The following is a 24,736-nucleotide window of genomic DNA, read 5'->3' on the forward strand; positions in this document are numbered from 1 at the left end:
TGGAAAAGAACTGAAAGTTTCCACAAATGGATAATTTAAAGCAAACAAAAAGCCATTGTGTTCGTAATGCCCGAGAAATTTGTTGAGATCATTCGATATTATTGCTTGTTTTGTCCATTATAATTCGATTATTTTTAACATAGATTGGGAAAATGTTAGAACATTTATCGAAAATTTTTATAGATATGTATATTATCCATGTTACACTGAATATTCTGAAGTTTCATTAGTCTCGATTATATTGCTAGAATTGCAGAACTATACACATATAGAGGTTATAAGATATTGCATCGATCTATTTATAATCTATATCGCGAAATAGTATACGTATATCAAGTATATTTCCAGGATATTTTTGTTGTATTAGCAGAATATTTTCAATGATTTTAATTCATTAAAGACCGAACAATATTTACCATAATGTTTTTAAACACTTCAATTTCCGTCTTCAAATTTCGTACAATTGTAGACTGTATGTAGAGGAAACAGTGACAAAATAATATCAAGCGAATCCTTTGAATTCCCTTTCATGACCACGATGTTAAAAAACAGAGTTCGATAGCATAGATTGATTTGAGAAAATGTTGCAGATGAGATGGTATGTTAACGTAACGTTAAATAGAAGTGGTTAAATAGAAATGGAAGATGGGGGATGATAAATTTGATTTAGTTAAAAATGAAGAAGCTGTTAAAAAAGACGTAAATTAATCGGACTTAAATTTCAGTTGCAAGAGTCATTATTTATCAATTTAAAAAAATGTGGGTAATTTATATAATTTTATCCAAATTCTCGTACATCTTTATGCAAATTAATAATATTCGTTTAATATTTCCACAATTGTGTAACATTTGCCATAATATTTCCACAATTGTGTAACATTTGCTATAATATTTCCAGCATTCTTTGAAAATTTGCTCGTAAAACTACCCAGATGTCGGACTATTGTATTCCTTTTCCATTTATTAAGAAAAATGACTATTCTATTGTTATCGTGTAAGTATCTTTTGATCTGGAACTCCTTTGTTGAAAAATATTTATCTTGATAATTTTCAAGTAGGCACATTATATGCTTCAATTTAAAAGAGGAAAACTGAGATTTCTGATATTATTTGTTATTGAGTAATATCAACGTAGAAATATGTTATAGCACAATAAAAAGGTTCCTTCGCGTCTCAAAATTTTACTCATTAAAAGTTTGGGATTGCAATACATTGGACGCAAACTAACTACATTAACTTTCTTCACAAAAAAGATCGAACAAAACAAAATTATAATTTTTATAACAAAAGTAATTCTCTAAAGTTTAAATTTAAACCTACGACAAACGATTCAGATTTTTTATATCCAGGGGGACATAAATAATTAGAACTTCCACTCTTGGCGAAGAATCCAAGAGATTGGCTATTGTTGTAACCAAGTTGCTCAAAGTTCACTGAAAAACTAACTAAACAGTCTTGCGTAAGATAAGAGAAAATATAAGCTGCTATTTAAAAAAGGGAAAATATGTATTCCACGAGTTTGATTGTTGAAATAAGGTACCTGCGGCTTGATTGCTACGGTCTTTGCACATCTCAGTTTCCATCGTTTTTAACTTAAGAAGTCTTGCCCCCTATCTTCCAGATTCAATTAACAAGTAAGCCCTTTGTATAAAAGAGAAATAGTAAGATAGCTCGTATTAATTATTATACTGCGGATATTTATGCATTTATAGGAATTTAAAAGTGCAACAAAAATGCACAGGATGTATATAACATACGAAATTATATAAACCCCGCATACCATATGCCTACCTATTGATGAATGAATTGATAAAATTTGATGACAAAATCATAGTCATGTGCCGCTACATTTGGCGGTCGGTTTGCAAACAAAACCTGTTTAATAGAATCAAATATTGGATTCACGTCAGAAATCGAGCAGATCCTGCTAACCTAACCTAACGTCGAATTGATGGCCGAAATAATGCAGTATCTGCGCAACGTAATCGGCCGGCAGAAAGGCAGCAGATGAAGATTCTGTGTTGTTGTTTTGAACGCCATACAGACTTTACAGACTTTGCCCGATTTCTACTACCATTAACTGTTAGGTTAACGGGCAGAATTTATTCGATTTCAGCGACCAATCTGCCCCAGCAGATTTTGTTATATTTCCGCTGACAGTCTACAAACATAAACGAATATAACAAATCCTGTATCAAATCTACAGGCTTTTTGTACAAGTATCCGACAAAATTTGCTAAAGTAGATTTGGCTATCTGAGTAAATAACCGCAATCTATTTTTAATTACTATACTATACTAGAGATTTTCCACAAAATTTTGCTTTACATCATTGTTGTTACTTGTATAAACGATAATAATACCGCAAGAATAGCATTTAATCCTTTTTAACAAGAACAATAAATTTAGTCCTATCTAAACGAGGTACTCGATGTATTAAAACTAGCTTCTACTATGCAAAATGTATCTTTGGTCCAACTGATATGATAACAAATATACGGAAACATTTGATAATTGGTAAACCCATTTCACTTAAATTCTTCTAAAAAAATATAATTACAGAGCGAAAAAAATATCTTTCACAATGTTGCTTATCCTTCAAAACCTGATATTTATTTTACTGTCAAACGCGAAATTGTCTACTATGCAAAATTTAGTATGGATATGATCATTTGTATACGCAATAATTTGATAATAATTGGTAAGATAATTGCACCTAAATTATGTTAAAAGGCATAAGACAGAACAAAGAAAATGTTTTTTGCAGTTTTGCCCATCTTTCAAAGTCTACTATTTACTTTACTTTCAAATGCGAAATTGTCTAATTACTCTGAACAATGTAGTTAGAATGATTGCATAAAAATCGAAGTGATGAGTCACGGGAATGGATACCTTCACAAAAATTATAGAAACTCATAAAAACAAAAAAATTACTTAATACGAATATGAAGTCAAACCCTGATTTCTATACTGACCGAATATTTTCTATTTTCGTCCATTCTATTTCGCATTGTATTCGCGTCAAGATTCTATGGTAAAAAGTCGGTGATTTTCCTTAAAAAATAAAGTGTTTAACAAATTTACATTTATTAATTGATAATCTATTTACAATCGATGTCTATTGTTTATCTTCATATCGATAAATATGTCATATAAATCTTTTGAAGTAATAAAAGATGCTACTTAGTGCTCTATTATTTTTATCTATTTACATAACTATTCCCAGATAGTTAATCAAAAAAAAAATAGTAACAGTACGATACTACTTACGACTGCAAAAGTAAGGTCAGAGTTTCAAAAAGCACCCGACAAACACTCGCTGATGGTAACTTCAATGGACATCGAACGATACAACGATACTCTTAATTAAAATCTTTTACGAATTAAAAGATACTTGCATAAAATAAATAAACACTGGTCAAATAATTTTAGTAGGAAAAATTTAGCCAGAAAATGTAAAGCATTGTGTTTCATTGTTCAAAAGAAATAACTCACCGATTTTTAAAAATCATATATTTTCCAAAATCACTCACGCTAATTATTATTTCATAACATTAAACGTCAAGCATCAAGATCGCTTCTTCAATCGCTTTCGTCAATTAATATAATAAATTATTTATTTGTCGATATTAATTGATAGAATGTGAAAAATCATTTACCGTAGTGATAATAATGATTCTAGATTAACATATATTTGAAGATAATTGCTACCGCAAGTATGCTATTAAGTATGGAAATGCAACATCTAGATATAGCATTGTGACGCATAAGACATTAAGAATGGCACAAGTACTATTTTCATCATACCTTCGTTCCACAAACGTCGATTTGAACAAGTCATTTTCTCGTACCTGCTTTGCTAACCCAGTCTCGTTGTCCGGCCAGTATCATCGAAACCAGCGAAACTTTACAGAAACTGTTTATTACTGCACTTCATGCATGTAAAGTTTCAGGTCGCTGGTTAGGATTCGGACGGCAACGCAAATGAAGTTAGCAAACCGTACTCCAACTTCGCCCCGTATAAACAGTCATTGCGATTATTTGGGAAACAATCAGATGTTGTCCCTACAAGTTAGTCTATGTAAATATTCAAAGAAATAATTCAAACTTAGAAACATCGGGATATACTTTCTTGTATAGCTCTGTTACACAATTGCCACAAATCAAAAACAATTCTTGGTTAGAGAGTACGTACATACTTATAAAGTTTACTAAATATTGCAGCTTAAAACTTTAAGCTAACGTTTAAATAATTGGATGCAACTGAATTCAGAAGTTGAAACTTACTTTATTTGGTGTCAGCTGAATATGATTAGTTTCTGGATTGTTTTGTGAACTTGAAAAGATGAAAAGTACTGGTCATAAGCTAATTTTAATTTCTATTAAGAAAATTTGTCTATTAATTTCCATATTAATCTCTAGTATGATAGAAAGTATGTGGGTAGATGTCCAAGTATGTACATATAAATAGACAAAATGCGATCATACATTGAATAAATGCTTAATTGCTATTGAAAGTCAAACATATTTTCGTTTGTATTATTTGTCCTTTTACTAAACATACTCCACAGGAATACATTTTTTAGAAGCAGTTTTCAAAGGGACCTCTGTACATCTTCTTTATAGAAAAACATCTTCCGCAACAAAATTCAAAGATTACAGAAACTGTAACGAAGAATAGTTCTATAATTAATATTTCAAAAGAAATATCGCATGCTTATGCTAAGAGAAGCAAATCGAGACGTGTTGTTTCGCAACTTTCTTTATTAACGCCATTGCATTTTTATCAGAGCCAGGTACAGTTCCGAGCTCGACACCGAAAGCGAGCTCACACACAATAATGCGCAGCCCTTATACATTGTACACATCCTGAATTTCACTGTTCGTCGCTTATAACACAGAAATTTACAAAAATTCTCATAAGCCCAAGTATTATGGCGACATTTTCCAAGTCTCAAATGCATGTAGGTGTTGTACTACACTGTGTTCGGATCGCTATACATTAGCTAAGATACGCAACTTTTAAACCATCTCTCGCTTGAAATCGTACAAAGAATACAATAAAATCGTTCCTCGTCTTTGGTAATGTTATAGGGAGGGAGTAATATTGACGAAAAATAAAGTTACAGCGACCGATGAGAGATTAAATATATGATTTAATTTGTGTGTTTATCTGTGTGTGTATAGATTTACCAGAATCGCATTTGTTTCGTTTATGGACAAAAACTTAAATTACATGCTACATAAAACACTATACAAATATCTCACAATAGTTTATGTACACATAAATTCATTAAAACGCTCTTCAAGACCGTCTTGTAAGATAGAAGAAAAATAGGCGCGATCGAACGCGGTGATATTAGAGAAGAGTTAGTAGCAGAACATAAAAAATATATTATATTCCATGTATACGTATATATATATATTTTTTTTAAGCGAATCAAATCACTTAAGTTTGGAAAATAATATACTCTCTAACGGAAAGAATGTACAATAATAGATTATGCCTAAGACTATTTGAATCGGTTGCACCTCTCATCCCTGCAAATGAACATTGTACAATGATTGTTATCTAACTTCCATGTAGTAATCCTGATTTTTATTGCAGCTAAGTAGCAAATGTCACGGCAGCTTTGAAAACCATTATTCCATATTTTTATCCATTATCACATTCATTGGCGGGAACGTAATGCTATACCTCCAACGTTCCTCAATCAACACTGATTCCAAGCATTCTTAAAACTTCTTATATGTATACGCAAGTAGCTAGTTCTTGGATACGTGCCTCGTTCAACGACGCACAAAGAAGACATGCATAATCAAGAGAAAAGAAGTTCCGTTACAAATTACGTTATCAATACGTAACATCGAATTAGTATTCCGATAAAATATTTTTAAAGGACGTTTTTAAAGTTTAAAGCCAAAGTTTATAAGCATTGCGTTAAGATATTCTACTTATCTCTCAATTTTAAAAAATTCCCCAATGAATATCCCATATCTAAAAAGTTAATCTTTTGTCAATGTTGCTTAACACGATATCCTAAAAGAAAGAAAATTTTCTGTTTAGAAATTATCATCCGTAATGAAATATTGTAAATGATTCTTAATACTCTCAGAAATTGTACAATATCTCCTTTTCTTTCGCTGTTATGCGTATTCGTTTGCGTACTTCGCTACAATCGTTATATAAGTATAATTAAATAGATGCGGCATTCGGTTGACCAAATAATAGGTCTAATTTATCGATTCCACGACAACATATCACGAGAACCGTCTAAACGCCTTGATTTATCTATAGAAATTCAAGCTGAACCATACACCAGGATCAACATACTTCCAAAATTTCTAGGCTAGCCATTCATTGGCACTGGTAAAGGACATTGCACTTGCCATACAATTAGATGACTTTGTTCTCCATGTTCTTCAGCATTTGCAGCAACAGCACTGTTAGATCGTTCCATAGTATCTTCTGTGTCTTCTCCATCACCTGAACAAAATAATTCACAATTACTTGATGAGTGATTAAACAAAAATACACAGTAAAAGTAAATAAAAAGTGCGATTATCAGTTGTCTTTTGTACAATACGATGCATGTCAGCTGGAAATGCCCAACCCCCAGAGAATGAAAGAAGCAGGACAATTGTATGGTGTACAATTGCTTAAGAAACGGAGGTGCAGACACAGCTTTTCTATTAATGAAAATTATTGTAAGAATAGTTTGTGCTATACAAAAGCTAATGACTTTTCATTGACTGTTCTTATTTTTCAATCCAGAGCAACAATTATAATGAGAACACTTGTACATAAACACCTTAACATCTTAATGCCGATATTTTCATAAAGAAATGAGAATAATTATTTCAATGTCAGGTTAGAAATATATCTAACTACTAGCGAATTTGTTAGTTTAGAATTTCATTACACCGTGCACAAAACATACTCTCAATAGTTAGTATAAGTTTCGTTGGTAAATAACACAAACGATATATCCACTCAATCAAACAGTTATGTAAATCGAATAAAGATCCATCAACCGCTTTTCATTTTTCTCTGGGGGCATACCTGACCAACTGCCATACAATCAGATGAGTCGCCACGTCACTCTCGTCTTCTGCCTCATCTGCTGCAAGTGTTATAATTGTATAAAACAACATCTTGATTACGTTTTTATATACCCAATGAATTTAATTTTTCGTGCTTATAAGGGCATTAATCGAATAATATGTTAAGAACACAATATTAAAATTATAAATATTACTTACCAACTCTGAAATCTATATAGCCTTCACCACCTGAAAGAACAAGCATTGCCGGTTGAGAACCATCTGACACTGCACTTTGACCGCCATGACCTACAATATAAATTCAATAATGTAATATATTAATTTATTTCTAAAAATTAATAGTAACCAATCAATTATAAATGAACATACCAGGCACTGCAACGAACATTTTTACTGCATCTCTATGTCCATGAAAGCTAAGTTGAGCATGAGCCATACTGCAATAAGGTATGTAACTACCGGGCGTAACACCACGATCCGAGGCAAAAATTCTGATACCAACGCCCGGTGCATCACCTTTAGCATTTCCTACTTGAACTCTGGATACTGCCATTGATCCACCAGCACCTGTTTTACATACATCTTTTATTCATAAACATTTTATTATCATAAACATTAACATTTAGTTTATTATTAACTTCTACAACAATATAATTAATTTTTTGAACTTACTTTCAGATAAAGGAACGGAAATTATTACTCCGTTTCCTGTGCCGATCCACAGCCTGTTGGAGGAAATGAGTAATGCAGTAATTCTTACAAATGAGAAGCCAAGTTTCCCGGTTCCAAGCATTTTGCTAACATAAGGTTCAATATCAACATCCTGAAGATGTTGATAAGTGTGAGCGTGATACAGTCTTAATGTTGAATCTAATCTAATGCTGACCCACACTCCTTCACCCAGCCAAGCTAACTGTCTCACTTGCGACTCTCGCCGTGGATGAGCATCCACAGTGCACTGAAAGTTTAAATCATAAAAATATCCTTAATATGATAACACAGTTTACTGCATATTAAAATTTTGAAAATATAGATAAGTATAACGTATATACCTCAACAGTCATTAAAACTGGATCTATTACATGAATTTTATTTCTATATCCGCACCATACCGTTTTACCACTAACGGCGGTCATACACCTAATTGAGTGTTGTGGACTACCCAAAGTAATCACATGGTACTGAGACAGATCCCATTGCCCGTCTGGACCTCTTCGAAATAATGTAACGGTTCCGTCGGCAAGAGCAACAAGAACTCGTCCTTGTACATGTCTAAAAGGAAATATATATATCACATATGTATTGTAAATTAAAATACAACAATTTAATGTGTAGTAAAAGTACATACACGATAGCCAGTGCAGCATCCTTCAGTTTGACTGAATGCAAACAAACTGACCATTTAGCGACAGCTGAATGAACAAACACCGTACCATTCTGAGCTCCAAGCCACATTGTCGGTTGTATTGAAGACATTTTTTCTATAGGTGCATCTTCCTCAACTTTATTTTCTTTCTCCTCAGTTTCATCTTCTTTTTCATCCAGTTGTGAGTTTGATGCCTCTAAATTAGCTTTCACAAAGTATACCTTCCCTAAATTTATCGTTTCGCTATCTACATTTTCCGAACTTTGTGGTTCAGTAGTAACACTTTGATTAACATCATCCGATTTTTTAACATTTTCATTATTTTGTTCTTCTGATACATTTTCAGATTCATTTTTGTTTTTTTCCACCGAGGCTTGAGTTTCCTGTTTATTTTTTTGAGTGTTCTGTTCAGTATTTGAAGTCGTATTTACTTCGTGATTATCGTTCTCATTCACTCCATTAGCAGTTTGAATTGGATCTTCGTTCATAGCTTGAGTGTAATCACTCTCTTTGGCTCCAGGTACACTTGCAATGCAAAGTAAATGTCCTTGACAAACGCTAAAGACTTCCAAAATATCCGCTGGATTGTTAGCATCTATCACAGTAACTTTTGACATCTTCTGAGTCGATGTACAGATCCATACCAATGAGCTAAGATGTTGTTCTAATTGTTCTGCCTCGACCCTTTGATTTTCATTCTCTTGAAGCTCCTTATCCAAATGTTCAACAGCATCTTCCACTTCATTTTTTGTATTCGTACTTACTTCTTGAGCTTCAGCAGCATAAAACACACTTCCCCCAACCATACAACCGCCATCTCGTGTTTTACCACCACTTAGGTTTACACCAGCACCACACCATATCTAAATAATGAAAGACAAAATAGAATATGGCGCTAACTGTGTGTTTAGATCTGATTACATAAAAACAATTACATATATTTTATATATTAATAACAGATAAATGCACCTTCATGCCAGGTTCAGATTCCTGTAGAGGTCTGCAATAAACTGGAACAGGAACGGGTTGTCTAACTGGAGCACTTGGTTTTCCAGGTAAACTCCAACCATAAGCATGTAATCGCCCATCCTCTTTCCTAACATGTGCACGGACTTGACGATATTGCTCTCTTCGTTCATTTGCACGTCTTGCTACGAGTTTCTCAGAAGATCTGTAAGAACGTATCAAAAGAACATTAATTATTCGATTATTTTTGTAGTACACATGATCAAGACAGAATTTTAAATTAGAAAGTTAGTAGATTTACTGAATGCTGTTATTTGTTCAACCATATATTCCTATGAAGACTCTCTTGATCACGGAATACTTTCTTGAATTCGAATGAAGCTTTAATCCAATCGTTCTTTCCATCATCTTGTATAACAATGTTCAGGTTCGTTATTTATACAATAAGATTTATATATATATCCACGTGTAGAAGCGAAATGTTAGACATAGAGCAGAACAGATTTACCTGCTGGCCAATAAGCACCCCACCGAAAACCAGAATAACCAGGTATCTCTTGACAACGCCATGAAGGACAGGCAAGGACGAAACCCGAACGAAAAATCAAAGCGCAGAGCAAGAGTGAAATAAAAGCCAAGTTTATAACATAGTCAAAACTTCATTTATTTGTTGATCAATAATGATCATATATTATCTTTCTTTTAAAAATGTACAAACTTTTATTTACAAAACTATTGCTTTTCCAGCACGACTTTGCAAAGATAACAGACAATTTACTTTGTTAAATAAGTCATTACCATTCTGAAATAGTAAATGGTAAATTGATTTATATAATAGGTATATGTAAGCAATTTTCCGTTTCAGTACAGACGATTATTTATAACTTCATTAATATTACGAGAAATAGATAGATGTATTAATGAGAATAAGATTATCAAAAGGGATCTGTGTGCCACGGACCATAATCCTCAGTCCTTCAATACTTTATACTGCGCATAGAATATACACCCACAATTTTTTTTCATAAAAAATGGCAGGTAAGAGGGAAATCATAATGACAATTTGTTAAAAACCATCACATTTGCAAATTGTTCAGGCAACGAATTATTTAGAAATGACTCACATTTCTTAAGAATGATCAAGAGTAATTGAGAGTCGTGACAAAAGATTATGGATCCCAACTGACCAAAGAGGACTCTAATCTGGAAAGATGATATCGATTCAAAAAAGAAAAAAAAATTATAAGAAGATATTGAAATTCTACCCCACCAAGAGAAAAAATCTCTTGTTGTTGCAATAGCTTTGGTAAAAATATTAAAATAAACTTTACATATAAAGTTTGTATAGTGATTGTGTATATCTCTCTGTAAAAATTTTCGTTGTAAAAACAATCACAGTTATTGAAATTGTAGTTAGAAGAGGGCGTGATGGTAAAAGAAACAAATCTCCATACGAAAGATAGAGAATAATTTGTCAGACTTCAGTGTCAAATTGTTATAATATCTAAGTGCGTGTATAGAATTTGATTGATTTCTCACATGGTGTCTCCCTGGTCGAAAAACTCATGGCGACCTTTCAACGTACGTCTACGCATGGTATCCAGAGGCGGTGCTGGGACAACTTGATTGGTTGGTGCACTGTACCTCATATGAGGTAATGTGTGTGGTCCACGAACTAAGGCTCCTCGATCTGCAGGTCCTGTGAAGAGACTACTAAAACTACAAACAAGACAAAAGAAAGTAATAAATTATTATCGCATTCGATATCTGTTTCTTTCTATGTGAAATAATACTAACAACTTCCATACAGATACTTTTCCACTTGATATACTAGAAGGATCAGTCTTTGTTGCTCTTATCATCTCTGTCCATCTAACTGCTTCTTGAAGTTCCATGAAACGTTCCTTATATTGATTTCTCTCCATAAGCACCCTAGCCATCTCGACTCTGGTAAACCTCTTCCTTTGTGCTAATGATACATCTTCTTCATCGTCGCTCTTAGCTGCTTTTGCTGCTGCCTCTGCTTCTTCCTTAACTTTTTTCAATTCTTCTTCAAGAGTAGCGACCTTCTGCCGTAAACGTTCTCTAGTTTGTTGCAAGCCCCGAACTTCTTCGCGTAATATTTCTTGTTCACTGAGAAACATATTTACTTATGTATATATTGCATATTTACAAACTAACACTTATTTATTGTATCACCTCAAAAACGACATTTTACCTTGTGAGTTCATCTACTTTCACGATTAAATCGTCTTTTACAATGTTAAGCGCATTTCTGAAAAATAAATGTGATATATAAAATGTTATAATAAATATACTACAATATTATTATAAAATATATAAGAGTACTCACTTTGTAGCTAGCAATTCATTGTTTTCCATAATAAGGTTCTCCACTTCTTTTCCCATCCCTAATAAAATATTATTTTTCATAATTAATACAACAAAACATAAATGCTTTCATTACTAGCAATACATATATTAATATATCTTACCAAAGAAGTTGTCATTGACTGCATACGAGATTATTTATATCATGCGATTATTAGTCAAAATATGACCACAGCCAGCAGAAGTAAGGAGGTAAGCAATGAAATATAAAATCACATTAGTACATACTTTTCCATATGACTCAAACAGAAAACTTGTAATTTCTAAAGGAAGGACAGTGGTAGAAAATAGTCAATTTTGAATAACGAATAATATTAACAAATATTTTACAACATCAATAAAGTTAACTATTTCTTACTACTATCCTTTTTACATAATTGTTACTATTTATGTGATGTAGATAATATTGTAAAATTTTTATTTCATTAATATTTTATAATTATAACTTTAATATTAACCCTCAGAGTTCCAGAGAATTAAGTGTAAGACCTAATTGTTAACTTAAGAATTTGGCATGCAATATTGATTTTATTTGGATATTCATTTTATCAACATTAGTATACAGGAAAGTTGAGCATGCTTGATTAATATAAAACGAATATTGTACTATTCGATTCGTCAATGACTATATTCATCGCAATGTACGTTTCATCTTAGTTGTGTATGACAGAATGAATTTGAGAACTCAAAGGATTAACAAATAAGTAATGATATTTGTATAAACGTTTGGTTATTTTATGAAACATACCCGACGAGGCATATTCCCCAGGATGTACCCAACTACCTAAGATTTTAAGGACAAGCACAGTATTAGTTATAAGACTCTCAAATTAACATCAAACATTGAACTGTTTAACGACAGTTACCAGTAATATCTGCTCCTTCATCCATTTCACCTAATGCATCAGCATCTTGAAAACTGAGTTCCTGGTACAATGTGTTACCACTTCGTTGCTCTCTTTCCGTTCTGCTTCTTCCACCAGAAGTAGCTAACTTTTCTACAGTTGGTGATGTCGGTGTAACCAAAGGTGGAGGTATTTCGGTTTCTGGACTCTCATCTATAAATTGAAAAATAAAAGTAGAAACATAATATTACAGAACGCAATTTTCGCAGAAGGAAAACAACATACGTCTAGAAATTGCAGTTGTTTTGTTTGCTTGTACTGGTTTATCTGTTAATTGACTTTTATCAGATGTTTCAATAGCAGCTTCGCTGCTACTGTCCAACATTTCAGTTCTTAAATTAGCAACAACATTTGGTGGACTTTCTTGGTCGACATCTTCTGCATTTATGCTAGCTTCTAAGCTCTGAAAGCCATAACTCAATGGTCCAGAACTTCGAGACATGTGAGTTAAGCCAAGAGATGGTAAACGAGATGGACCACGACCACTAGATGAATTTTCTAATCTCTCTGTACTTCCAACTAACATCTTTGTCCTTTCCATATAATCTACATGCGTTTTAAATAGTTCCGTATATCTCTCATGTAGTCGAGTATATTCACGCTTCAATTCAGCTTCTTTTTCTTCAAGACGAACAACTAAAAAATGATGAAAATGATATCCCATATCTGCCTCAACAATTTTATTATAAGGATTATAGTATATTACAGAACACACTCTAGATTTTACTAGAAACATACGATATGTCCAATTTAAATGTATGTATATTATTATTTTCGTAATTATTAAAAAATTTTTCGTATTTTTAATAATTAGAGAAATAATGGTATATATACATTTAAACCAGATATACTATATACAGCATAAAAGTAAATCATTCACCATATGTTAAATATCCCATAACAATAAATAAAGCACTTAATAATAAAACAAACTTTTAGAAGTATACATGCAAATACTTGAAGTCCCACAGATACATGTTTATACTATTAATCAATTAAATAAAAATAAAACAAAAACTTTCTACTCTACTGTAGAGGGATGTTCTGTGAAGGGATGAACTGAGAGAGCCATTAGCAATTGTACCGTGATCATGTGAATTCTTTGTTTTCAATTCCAGCATTCTTACAATTGATTCCAAACTATCAATTTTTGATAAAAGTTCTTTTCTTTCATCTTCTGCTACATCTTCAAGCTCCAGCAATTTCTAATCAAAAAGTCATGAAGGTTACTTTTTCTCAAAGAATGTTGTATATAATTCTAAGTGAAACATCAAGATTAGAAAGCATTACAAAAATTTTAATTATACCTGATCAGATGTTTTTCTTAATTGTTTTTCCCTTTCATATTGTGTAACAAGTTGTTCATTGTCTTCCCTTAATAACTCTAATTCAACTTCACGCTCTTGGTTTTCGGTATAAGATATGTCTAGACATTCTAGGACATTGACTAGGAGGGGCATTAGGTCCTTGACCACATCTTCATCATAACGTGCTATCATTTTTTCAAATTCTTGATAAATACTACCAGCCAGAGATTGCACTTTCTCTGACATGACCACATGACTATCCTCATGGGTCCCATATACAGTTTCTTGATCCATCTCTATTTGACTCATTTTTTATACCTAAAATACAAAAATTTCGAATAAATATTATTAAGTCGTTTGACTTTCTTATACCATAATTTAAATTTTCTGTTTGAATCCTATTTCATATTTTTAATTTTTCATTAATGTATCACAGTAATGTCCTAAAGTAGTTTTTAGGCATTCTGCCAAGTAAGGTGCATATATTACAAAATAGGAATGACAAGTCAAAAACAGTATTGCACAACTACAGAAGAAAGTAAATTTTCATTATTGCGCACTTAAACAAGGGGCAATTTATATAAGGGAATTAATATAAACATGTAGAAACGATCGTTGCACTCAACTCTTAATAGTCAGTACTTTGACTTTACTTCGTATGGTAATCGAGAGAATTTTTTAAAAAAGCTTCAAATAGCAAGATCTGGTTAAAAAACATGAATCGCATATTCTTTACGTGGTTTAATATTAATCGTTACTTTATGTCGTACTAATTGCCAAATACGGCTAAAGAATTCTTGACGAATGTTTGTAAGAAATCCAAATGTCAGACGCATAACTGCACATAACCTTTCACGATACACAATTCAAGATCGAATACACTTTTAAAACGAGAAGATTAAATCAGGTCATCACGAATTCACATTACAGAACTGGTGAATCCCGTCGTACATGATCATTTGCATTATCACTATTTTTAAGTATCGCAAGATTCCCCAGAGGGACAACGAGGTGCAAGGTGGAACGTCTTGCCTTGAAGTGGCCCGTTCCGTGTTGTGATCTGTGACGTTTCGCAACCACTAAACTCTTGCTTCTCCTTTTTTCCCCGTTGTTTTTCTCACTTGATTGAACACTTGTGTAAAACGTTGTACCCGATCATATGAAACGCACCAAGGCGGCGCGGACTAGAGGGAACATTTTTCGTGCATTACGTTGTTCAATTTGACATTAGCCAATTTCATTAGTTTCTGTCAACTCTGTTGACGATCGTCTTTATACGCAAATTTTCGCCATTTTTTTTTCTACTCAGTACCGAACACGTACCGACCACGCACCGACCAATACTACAAACGTATGGTCGTCTCCTGACGTGTTCACAAATAAACCTATAAAATCACAGGAGATGGAAACATTTTTCCGTTTCCATCATGCCCGTTAGATGGCCGAATCTTCATTCTGTTTCCACAGAATCCTAATCTGTAGTTCTAATATCTCATATGTAGCGCTGTAAGATTCCTTAATTCGACTGCAATATTTACGTAAGATAGGTACTGCATATCTCTTTAATGAATCGTACTTTCAAGTTATCGCAGTACTTCCTTAAAAACGCGCTATTATATATTAACAATATGTATAAATACGTCCAAATTGTTAAATATTTTTGAAGGCTTTATTTGTACTGTTATTTAGTGGGATAACAAATATTGTTAAACAAAAAGAAAAGCAACATTTTGAATGAAAAGATATAAAAATAAATATATGTTACATTTTTAATTAGAAGATAATATATAACTACGTGAAACACATCGCATACACATTATAATAGACGTTTGCTAATTTTACACATTAAAAGTTATTTAAAATTATAATCAATAATGACCACGAAAACCTCCTCTACCACCCCAACTTCCACTGCCTCTTCCACGTGAATTACTCATTCCGTATCCTCTATTACCACCGCCTCTGTATCCACTGTAACTGCCTCTTGAATATCTACTACCGCTGTCACCATAAAGGCTTCCGCGATAACCGCCAGCTCCGCGCATTAATTTTGCGGGATTACCGCTTCCCGAATGATAACCAGTCGAATATCCCCTTGGTGGTCTTTTTGAATAGAAACCACCTGTAATCTGATCCAGTTCATAACGGCAAGCATTCATTCCGCAAAGCGATTTGATTACATTTAACACCTAAAAAGAAAGCAAAGCAAAAGCAAAATTTCGTAATACTTAAGAGAAGAGTAGTGCAGCAAAAAACATTGATATATATAGAATAGTACTTTTTGTTCATTAGGATTTAATTCCAGAATAGTTTCAGGCTCTTTTGCAGCTTTCACAACGAGACTTTCTAATGCGGGTCGTAAAGCTACTATTGCTGCTGCATGAGTCGGATCCATATCTAAGTTGATCCAGTTATCCAGTTTTACTACATTATCGACGTACTCGACCTTCCGAGAACCAAATAATAGTAAATGAATCGGTGATACCATCGTCATTTGTTTACAAGATACTGCTCTTGTACGAATCTGTGAATAAAAATAAATTAACATAATCCTAAGATTACTTAAATTTATTACATCAAAAAAGAGTAATCTTACCTTTTCCCCGAATACGAATAATGGAAATGGGAAATTTTGCTCAAAATTACTGCAATTCACTGACGTTTTGTGAATCAACGCTGCTTTAGATTCAGTAGTAAGAACCTTTCTTTTTTCTTTATGATAGCAAACATTTGGATAAAGACCCATACATAATAATGCAGTAATCGTATCAAGACGAGTATCTGCACCAGCGTGATAATTTAACGGTGTAGGGGAAAGAGTTTTTTCCGGAAATCCCGCACTTAGCAAAAGTGCTTGCAATTGATTCTATAAATATAAAATATTGTTAACATATTGTTTTACAGTATATAAGAAGGCATTATTTATAGTTACCTTAGCTTCCCATGTCACTCTTAATGTGGGCATACTTAAATTTTTCGAATCACAAAATGTTTGTTCTTCATACTCTCCCATAGATCTAGCTTCTTCCCATGCTTGGAAAGCATGTAACATTGCTACATGATCGCTATACCTTGCACCAGCAAATGATTTTTGTTGTGCAGATAACCGTCTTAGATCAGGTCCCATATTATACACTTCTAGAAATGTTGTACTATTCGCAGCCATTGTTGAAAGTGCATCACCCACACAAAATATACAACCTAAGATCATCATTTTACCCAAACGTGGTTCTATTGGTAATCGAGCCAATATTTTTCCAAGAGGCGTTAATTCATTATTTTCATCCAAGCATTTCATCTCTGAAATAAATTACAATTATAAAAAAAATAGTTTTAAACAGTAATGTGACAAATATTTATATTTGATAATGTTCAATGGAGGGAACGTACCGCGTAATATGACCTCTGCTTCGATTACAGCATCTATTGGTGGTGGTTCAATTGCTTTTGACAAGAACTTTCCAATACTTCCTAATCTTAATAATTTAATACTCAATGCTAGCTCGTGTAAAGGCGTCCGAAACATTTCGGGTGTCATATGTTCGTCCATTTTATTGTATCGCGCTTTAGAACATAGATGGAAACAAAACCCTGGTCTAACACGGCCTGCTCGACCCTTTCTTTGTTCTAAGTTTGTCTTACTAGCCCAAACAGTAGCATAATTTGTCATATTATTATGAGAAGTAAAAAGCTTCATTTTAGCTTTGCAAGAATCTATTACATAAACTACATCGTTAATTGTGATTGAGGTCTCGGCAATATTTGTTGCTAAAATAATTTTCGTTACTTCTGGCATTACAGGTTCGAAAACTTTATGTTGATCTTCTCTTGGTAATTGTGAATGCAGTGGTATAATCATGTAACTTGATCCACCATAAACAGGGTGTTGTTGTAAATGTTTCATTAATGCAAATATTAAGTTCCAACCAGGTAAAAATATTAGTATAGCACCAGATATACTCTGTTTCTTAATGTATCCTAGTAGAGCTTCTATAAGTTCAAAACTTATCTCCTTTTCATTAAGTTGCGCCATGACATTCTTCGTTTGTATAGAGTACTTCATGTCAATAATTTTATTCAAATTTTCTTCTGGTTCTCCTTCCATTGGTAAATCATCTGTATCTCGACCTTTTCGTTTCTTCAAATCGAAAGGTGGTACAAAATTTGTTAATTGTATACAATCTTCTAAGAAATATTGTTGTACTGGATACGATCTTCCAGGTATTTCTATTACCGGACAATTATTGAAGTAATTACTGAATAACGTAGTGTCGATCGTAGCAGACATTAGAATAATTCGCAAATCTGGATACATATGAATCATATCACGAAGTACAACCATAATAAAATCAGAATTAACATCTCGTTCGTGAATTTCATCAACAATAACATGTGATACACCCCTTAAGCCACCTTCTAATTTTCTTAAAAGTACACCAACAGTACAAAACATTATACTACCGTAAGGTCTCGGCAAATAAGATTCAAATCTTACAGAATATCCAACAGATAGTCCTAAATCTTCGCATCTTTCTAAAGCAACTCGATCAGCTACAGATACAGCAGATATTCTTCTAGGTTGCGTAATAGCGATACTACAACATGCACCTTGACCTGATGCAATGTAGTCATCTAAAATAAACTGACATACTTGAGTCGTTTTACCACAACCTGTGTTTCCTCGAATAATAATTATAGGATTTTCATTGATAGCATTCATTATTTCATTCTTCATTGAAAAAACTGGTAAATGAGATCTTTCCTTAATACTTTTTTGAAGTCTCTCATCTTCTTGCAATCTTTCTCTTTGTTCATGTAATAAATCCTCTGACAGCTGTTCTAAAGACATTACGGCTAATGGTCCCTCGTCAATATTGCAACCAGTCCATGGATTCCAATTTTGTTGTGGAGGAGACCAACTTACTACTCCAGCTGGTTGTGGTGCTGATGAAATAAAATCATCTAACACTTGATTTGTTAATAATGAGTATGAAACATTAAATGAATCATTTTCTTCCGTTTTAAATGTCTATAATACAAATTAATATTATAAAAATCATAGCTTAATTTACTTAATAAAAATAATGTAGATTTGTAAGAGTAATGTTAGTATTAGTAAATAATATAAATCACCCGATATAGGTTCACTGGAATTGGTTTTATATCCAGACCGTCCAGAACATCATGTATCTGATTTATCAAATCTGGTGAAATTTTAACTGGATATGGTTTTATTTGTTCTGCTTCTTTATTCTTTTTCAAAGTTCCACTAAATGGCTCAATAACACCAAGATGATACAACTGTCGAACAAGAGACAAGGCACAACTTTTTGATGCAGTTTGCTTATTTGAACCAGTCTCACGACCAGTAATATCTGAAATTCATTTTTAAGAACTTTTTTGTTATAAATAGATATTGATTTAGATATCAATTATATATATTACTTTGAAAACATACTTCTTCCAAGTTGTCTTACATAAAATGTCATTTCAGCCATGAAACCCCTAAATATAAATTTATATTATTAATATTTTATGTATATTTATATTATGCTTAATAAATCTAACAAATAATTACAATGACATAAATTCAACTTACCATTTGAAAATATCCAAGACCATATTGGAGTACATTGTGATAAATTTCTGTGAGTGATTGCACCAAAACTATTATTGAATTATTTCAATAAAAGTTCCGGTTAAACAGCAGTTTCATCTGTGCACGAGAGAAAACATTTTTCTCTTGTACCAGCATTAAGTATAAGTAAATAGCGTACTCTAAAATGGTCTTATAGAATTTCAAATGCTATGGTAAGTCATTTATGTCATTTTCTTTATATCATCTTGAAACAGATCTTTGATACAATTGAAGATTTTAAGTGACATCACAATACCACATTGATAAGTCCAACCCAATGTAAAAGTAAACAGCTACATTGAGACAATCCATACCTCATATGATCTGGACCAAGTGGAGTATATTTGTAATCAGCATTAATTTTGTTAGTTTGCATAAATTGATGAAGTTTTGATTTAGCATTTTCTATAGTCCAATTCCCATGAATTCCAGAATTCACATCAACATCTTCTGCATCTTCAACTCTTTTCTGATCTGCTATTCTATCAATATAAGTGTAATTGCTTTCACCATGTTCATTATAAGCCCTATATGCTTGACCTATGTCATTTGGACCCATTCCATCTTGAAATACAGATTTTGTTGGATATACAGGCTCTGATTTAATAGTTGTTCCTTGTTGTAAAATGCTTTGCGTATCTTTTGGAACATCATCAGCATTTACATGTCCTGATCGAACTAAATAATTAACGTAATCTTTGGCTGCATTTCCTTGAGCATCTTTTTTGCTAGTTGAATTTCCTGCACCCACATAATCAAATCCGGGTACTCGTAATTCACAAAGAAATCGTTGTCGGTGTTTCGGCCCTATAATATTATTAATAATATAACACGTCTTTATCCTTATATTATTTTGAAAATGGTATTATCCTACCTGTTGGTCTTACATCAAATTGTGGTTCTTTGCAATTTTTTGCGCACCACTGATGAAAGAAGGATTTTATGTCACCCATTTTGGCTGTACTTTACTTTAGGGGACATAAAATTATTGACTTTTTATATATAATGATAGAATTTAGCTTTATGAATCTTAAGGTTCGAAACTTCTGCGTATGTAAAATTGAGCGCTTTTAGCGTCTTTTACACGTTATTATGAACTGTTCACATTCAGTACTTTACTTTTACGCCATATTGGCTTCTATCCATTATTTGTCCAATAAGTGAAGTCGCTGGTTACAAAATGAACACATTTGGATGTCAGCCATTTTGTGGCGGGATTTTGAATCATGACTATGGAATTAAATCTGTTTTAGGTTATCATTTTCTCTCCAGCGCGCCATGACGCGGTCGGTTGTGCTAGAGCTAGTACATATGTATAAACTAATTTTCGGCGAAGTTCAGTTCAATGATGATCTGTGTAGACATGGTGCAGACCATTGTGACGCGTGTTGCGGATCAGTTAAATGACAGATAAAAGCAATGTGACGTCATACTAACTTGTAAAATACACTAAAAATATATATAGAGAAGAAATAATTTTAAACGTTGAAACGACTAGCTGTTCTTTTGAATTCATGTTCTACACAACGCTACTTACCTGTCTGACTGTAGCTAAATACATACATACTACCTACTATCAATTACTATTTATGTACGTTGTTTGCCTACACCAGATTATAATTTACAGTATAGTTTGCAATTACCGACTCCACTTATTGATCAGAATCATGTAATAATAAATTTCGCAGTTACATATAGCAATACATTTTTAGTATGTATAGGGAAATTGTATTAAGAATCATATTTTCATGTTAGGTTATGTTTCCTTGTAAGCATTGTATATATATGTATGTATAAGAAGCATTCAATGAAAAGCATTATATATATAATTTAAAAACATAACAAATTTCATATAAAAATGAATAACACATGAAGACCCAACAATTGTAGAAAGTGCTGTATCATAGCTCTCCTATCCTAGTTGAAACACCTATCGTGTGAAAGATTGTGTAGATTCTTCATAAAATATAAGAAAATCAAACTTTAGAAAGTAGTTAACAATTTCATATGATTAAAATATTAAATGATATCAGCATGTTTTAGAATATGACTGGAATTAAGGAATTTCCTATAATGTTTTATCAGAGACATATAAGAATTCTGATTTTTGAGCAAAAAATTTTGGACCAGTAGTGACTAGAAACGGACTAGAAACATTCCTTTTGAAGATGATCAAAGTGGTAAATTAGAAGAAAATAAGTTTATTGAAAATATCTTCATATATAATATTTTTAGAAGAATATATACATTAAATATAGATTCATGTGAAATTCAAGATATAAAGTATAATTTTTCTTGTACAATATAAAATGATTCATTAAAATATTTAATAATTTTTAATATTATTGACAATTTAAATATATACTTATGTTACAGGTTGAATGTATCATAATGCAGTCTATAGCAGGTGGTATGGAAGAAAATTTAATAAAATGCTTAGTATTAAGATATACATATAGAAGATTTTCATTTATGATTAGAAAAAGAAAGTCTTAGGCAACATGCTATTAATAGAACAGGAATGTTAATACCTAATGGCAATTACTGTCTATTTAAAGATTGGATTATGCTTACATTAGATACAATGTTGGCTGAACAGGAAGAGAAGGTATGATTTAATAAAAGAGAGCTGAACATTTTTTTAGAAAATTAAGCATTTAAATATTTATGAACTTTTAGGATATGATTTGAACACCATCTAAAGTAATAGCAAGACTAGGTGTAGAAATTAATAACGAAGATTTAATACATTATGGTGCTGAAAAAAATAATTTAATTCTGGTGTTCAGCCCCACTTTGTCAGATGGCAATCTTCACTTCTATAGGAATCCAGGTTTAATTATAGACATAATCTCAGATTTGAACTTGTAAAATAAAGTTTAGAATTTATATATATAATTTAATTTATTTATTAAATAAATATAGATTTTATAAATATTGCAAACAAGAAATATAACAAATATATAATACAATGATATTAAATATATTGTATGTTACTTATTGTATATTATGTTGATTACTTCACAAATCTTAGGCAATTAAATACAATGACTGTGAAAGCAATAAACAGTGGCATGATTATCATCGGAGGTAGTGTTGTTAAAATATTATCATATATGAAATGCAAATTTCAAGGTAATAAAGAATGTGTAAATAGAAATAAATTTGATAACAAATTGAATTAAAATAATTTATATACCAGAGAAATAATGCTAAATATGGTGTATTTATAAATACATCTTCAAAATTTGGTGATAGTGATAGTGGTGCTCATCCAGATGAAGCTATTTCATGGAACAAGGGTTTGAATGAATGTAAAACCAGTTAAAGTAACAATATTTAAGATTTGTGCAGATGCATCTCTGATTTTTCCATTGCTCGTTGGAGAAACTTTTGCTCGACATTATTACTCAACAAGAGAAAAGATTGTTTTAGATATTTAAGAAAAACCTAATAAACCATTTTTAAATGAAACTAACCGCATTTCTATCGTCTCTTCAATATACATATGTATATGTATGTTTTTATGTTTTTGTAATACTTTATAACTTAGTAAGTTCTGTATGATGTTAATAATATCAAACAAACATTTTTTTATTAAAAACTTAGATTATAAACGAACCGTTATATGTGTTTTTTTTTTAATTCTTATTATTTTGTTAATTTTATAAAAATTCAAGAATTCTTTGACGGCGCGGCGCCTGCGCAATGATAGTATTCCTACGCGGCAGGTGTCCGTGGCGCAGGGTTGCAGGCGTCGGATAGTGGTTGTTCACGGTGGGGGTAACATCGTTTGTCAGTTGTTTTCCGTAAGTCCGCGCTCGTGGACGGGCGCATGAAACCAACCCCCAACCCCTTTGTCAAGTTCCCCGACTTTATGGTTTCTGCCCCCGTGAGATCAAACGTTCAGAGACTGGCGGGCCCGACAAAAATTTTCACCTTCCGTACGATATCCCTTCTGATTCCAATCTCGTTGATCTCGTTAACATAATACCCTGTTAATTTCCAACGTTCGCATTGATCCGTCATTGTCGGTATGAATGATGATGGACGTGGAAGAAACCAATACCGCGTCCACTGCAAGTTCCTCACCAAGACCCTCCAGCCCTGCGGCAGATTCGACTTTCATCAGGTAAGGATTCAGAGTTTTATGTTTCTTAAGGTTAGGCTGCACACCATTTGAACGATCGCATACCAATACAGGACTATACATATATAACAACTATTTCAGAGTTGTTCAACAGTTGTTACCGAATACAAAAACTATTTTTACAATTTCTTTAATATGAAATACTGTTTCGTTCGTTGTATAAAGCGTATAATGTATATTACGTTATTTGTTGGTCTATTTGAAATAAACTTCGAGGAAGATATACATATATACATGTACATAGGTTTAAAAATAAGAGTGTTGGTACAACTGAGGATTTGAAATAATAAACGATACAAGTAATGAAAAAATAAAAAGTAATATTTCAGTGGAAACTAGGTATCAATTTCGACTAATATTTCTTGTTTATTCTTTAAATTTCTATTTCTAACGTCTATATCGTTTACCATTTCAATTCCTCAATTATATCGGGAAGCGTTCATCACAATGGCGGCAATATCTATTTGAAAGAATCGGATTAATATTTATACTTTGATGAATTTTATTATTATTCAGAACAGACTGTGTGCATTACTTAGTGTATAAGAAGATAACGCTTTGTGCATCATGAAAGATTTTTGCTTCTGAAGTCGTTACGTTTTTCCTATTATACAGTCGCGTAACGTGACAAAGCGGGCGAAACTTTTTGAATGTGTGCATGATCTTCTAAAGTGCTCCCTTGAGAAAGATGATAAAGTCGTGTTTTGTTATCGTGTTCATGTTTTTGGAACTGAATGCAATTGTACAGGTATCATTTAATAATGCAAACTTTAAGAGCATCACGTCTCGTCCTCAGCATTCAGCCTTGTTTTCTTATCCAGCCGGTTTAAAAATGTAAACGACCAAGACCCGCTGACTGATTTTTTTCTGAATTACCGAATTCGTATTTACGTTCACGATATTCTATATATGAATTTTTACTACTATAAACGAAGAAAACTTCTATGGT

At 32.5% G+C, this 24,736-nt stretch overlaps 4 protein-coding genes across 17 annotated transcripts in view; 2 read left to right on the forward strand and 2 right to left on the reverse strand.

The window, feature by feature from the left end:
• Window positions 1-4,743: 4,743 nt before the first annotated feature.
• Window positions 4,744-15,397, reverse strand: LOC117214733 (JNK-interacting protein 3). Of its 13 annotated transcripts, none has more exons than XM_033461023.1 (20): window positions 14,626-15,025; window positions 14,000-14,317; window positions 13,777-13,897; window positions 12,918-13,328; window positions 12,654-12,845; window positions 12,536-12,571; window positions 11,892-11,909; window positions 11,750-11,807; window positions 11,615-11,671; window positions 11,194-11,529; window positions 10,936-11,115; window positions 9,905-9,952; window positions 9,400-9,601; window positions 8,413-9,293; window positions 8,117-8,336; window positions 7,737-8,022; window positions 7,434-7,646; window positions 7,263-7,352; window positions 7,063-7,120; window positions 6,352-6,486 (listed from the first exon to the last, which is right to left on the reverse strand). In XM_033461023.1, the coding sequence occupies exons 2-20, from the start codon at window positions 14,306-14,308 to the stop codon at window positions 6,483-6,485; spliced, it is 3,720 nt and encodes a 1,239-aa protein (XP_033316914.1). In that variant the 5' UTR covers window positions 14,309-14,317; window positions 14,626-15,025; the 3' UTR covers window positions 6,352-6,482. The 13 variants fall into 13 exon arrangements, with proteins under 13 accessions (XP_033316902.1, XP_033316907.1, XP_033316905.1 ...); XM_033461022.1 differs by having other exon boundaries at window positions 7,063-7,123; XM_033461011.1 differs by lacking the exons at window positions 7,063-7,120; window positions 14,626-15,025 and adding an exon at window positions 15,032-15,397 and having other exon boundaries at window positions 4,744-6,486.
• Window positions 15,398-15,646: 249 nt separating this feature from the next.
• Window positions 15,647-20,765, reverse strand: LOC117214734 (dosage compensation regulator). 2 transcript variants are annotated; one of them, XM_033461026.1, is made up of 9 exons: window positions 20,512-20,765; window positions 19,952-20,444; window positions 19,458-19,504; window positions 19,133-19,374; window positions 17,390-19,028; window positions 16,932-17,299; window positions 16,596-16,865; window positions 16,278-16,523; window positions 15,647-16,188 (listed from the first exon to the last, which is right to left on the reverse strand). In XM_033461026.1, exons 1-9 carry the CDS (start codon window positions 20,588-20,590, stop codon window positions 15,868-15,870), a joined length of 3,705 nt encoding a protein of 1,234 aa, XP_033316917.1. In that variant the 5' UTR covers window positions 20,591-20,765; the 3' UTR covers window positions 15,647-15,867. The 2 variants fall into 2 exon arrangements, with proteins under 2 accessions (XP_033316917.1, XP_033316918.1); XM_033461027.1 differs by lacking the exons at window positions 19,952-20,444; window positions 20,512-20,765 and adding an exon at window positions 19,599-19,869.
• A 1,239-nt stretch (window positions 20,766-22,004) lies between these two features.
• LOC117214737 (deoxyhypusine synthase-like) lies at window positions 22,005-23,171 on the forward strand. Its single transcript, XM_033461032.1, is given in 3 exon segments — window positions 22,005-22,127; window positions 22,129-22,245; window positions 22,317-23,171. Coding segments are annotated over 3 exon segments (432 nt in total). The 3' UTR covers window positions 22,509-23,171.
• Window positions 23,172-23,410: 239 nt separating this feature from the next.
• The window catches only part of LOC117214736 (ecdysone-induced protein 78C), a 141,078-nt gene continuing 139,752 nt past the window's right edge, over window positions 23,411-24,736 (forward strand). Inside the window, exon 1 of the mRNA XM_033461031.1 lies at window positions 23,411-23,769. Within this exon, the coding sequence (XP_033316922.1) occupies window positions 23,678-23,769 (92 nt within the window). The 5' untranslated portion in view covers window positions 23,411-23,677. The remainder of the gene's footprint in view (window positions 23,770-24,736) is intronic.

Source organism: Bombus bifarius, unplaced genomic scaffold, assembly GCF_011952205.1.
Source record: "Bombus bifarius isolate JDL3187 unplaced genomic scaffold, Bbif_JDL3187 scf7180000009243, whole genome shotgun sequence".
In the NCBI taxonomy this organism is placed as follows: Eukaryota; Metazoa; Arthropoda; class Insecta; order Hymenoptera; family Apidae; genus Bombus; species Bombus bifarius.

What these genes read in the sequence shown, in the direction of transcription:
- LOC117214733 (XM_033461011.1), bottom strand. Translation starts at nt 14,308, where the DNA reads ATGAGTCAAATAGAGATGGATCAAGAAACTGTATATGGGACCCATGAG. An exon ending in TTCGACCAGGGAGACACCAT is followed by an intron (nt 9,953 to 10,935) that starts GTGAGAAATCAA and finishes GGCGTTGTCAAG; the next exon opens with AGATACCTGGTTATTCTGGT. An exon ending in GATGCTGCACTGGCTATCGT is followed by an intron (nt 8,337 to 8,412) that starts GTATGTACTTTT and finishes ATTTCCTTTTAG; the next exon opens with ACATGTACAAGGACGAGTTC.
- LOC117214734 (XM_033461026.1), bottom strand. Translation starts at nt 20,590, where the DNA reads ATGGGTGACATAAAATCCTTCTTTCATCAGTGGTGCGCAAAAAATTGC. An exon ending in CTTGGTCCAGATCATATGAG is followed by an intron (nt 19,505 to 19,951) that starts GTATGGATTGTC and finishes ATTTATATTTAG; the next exon opens with GGGTTTCATGGCTGAAATGA. An exon ending in GAGTGACATGGGAAGCTAAG is followed by an intron (nt 16,866 to 16,931) that starts GTAACTATAAAT and finishes TTATATTTATAG; the next exon opens with AATCAATTGCAAGCACTTTT.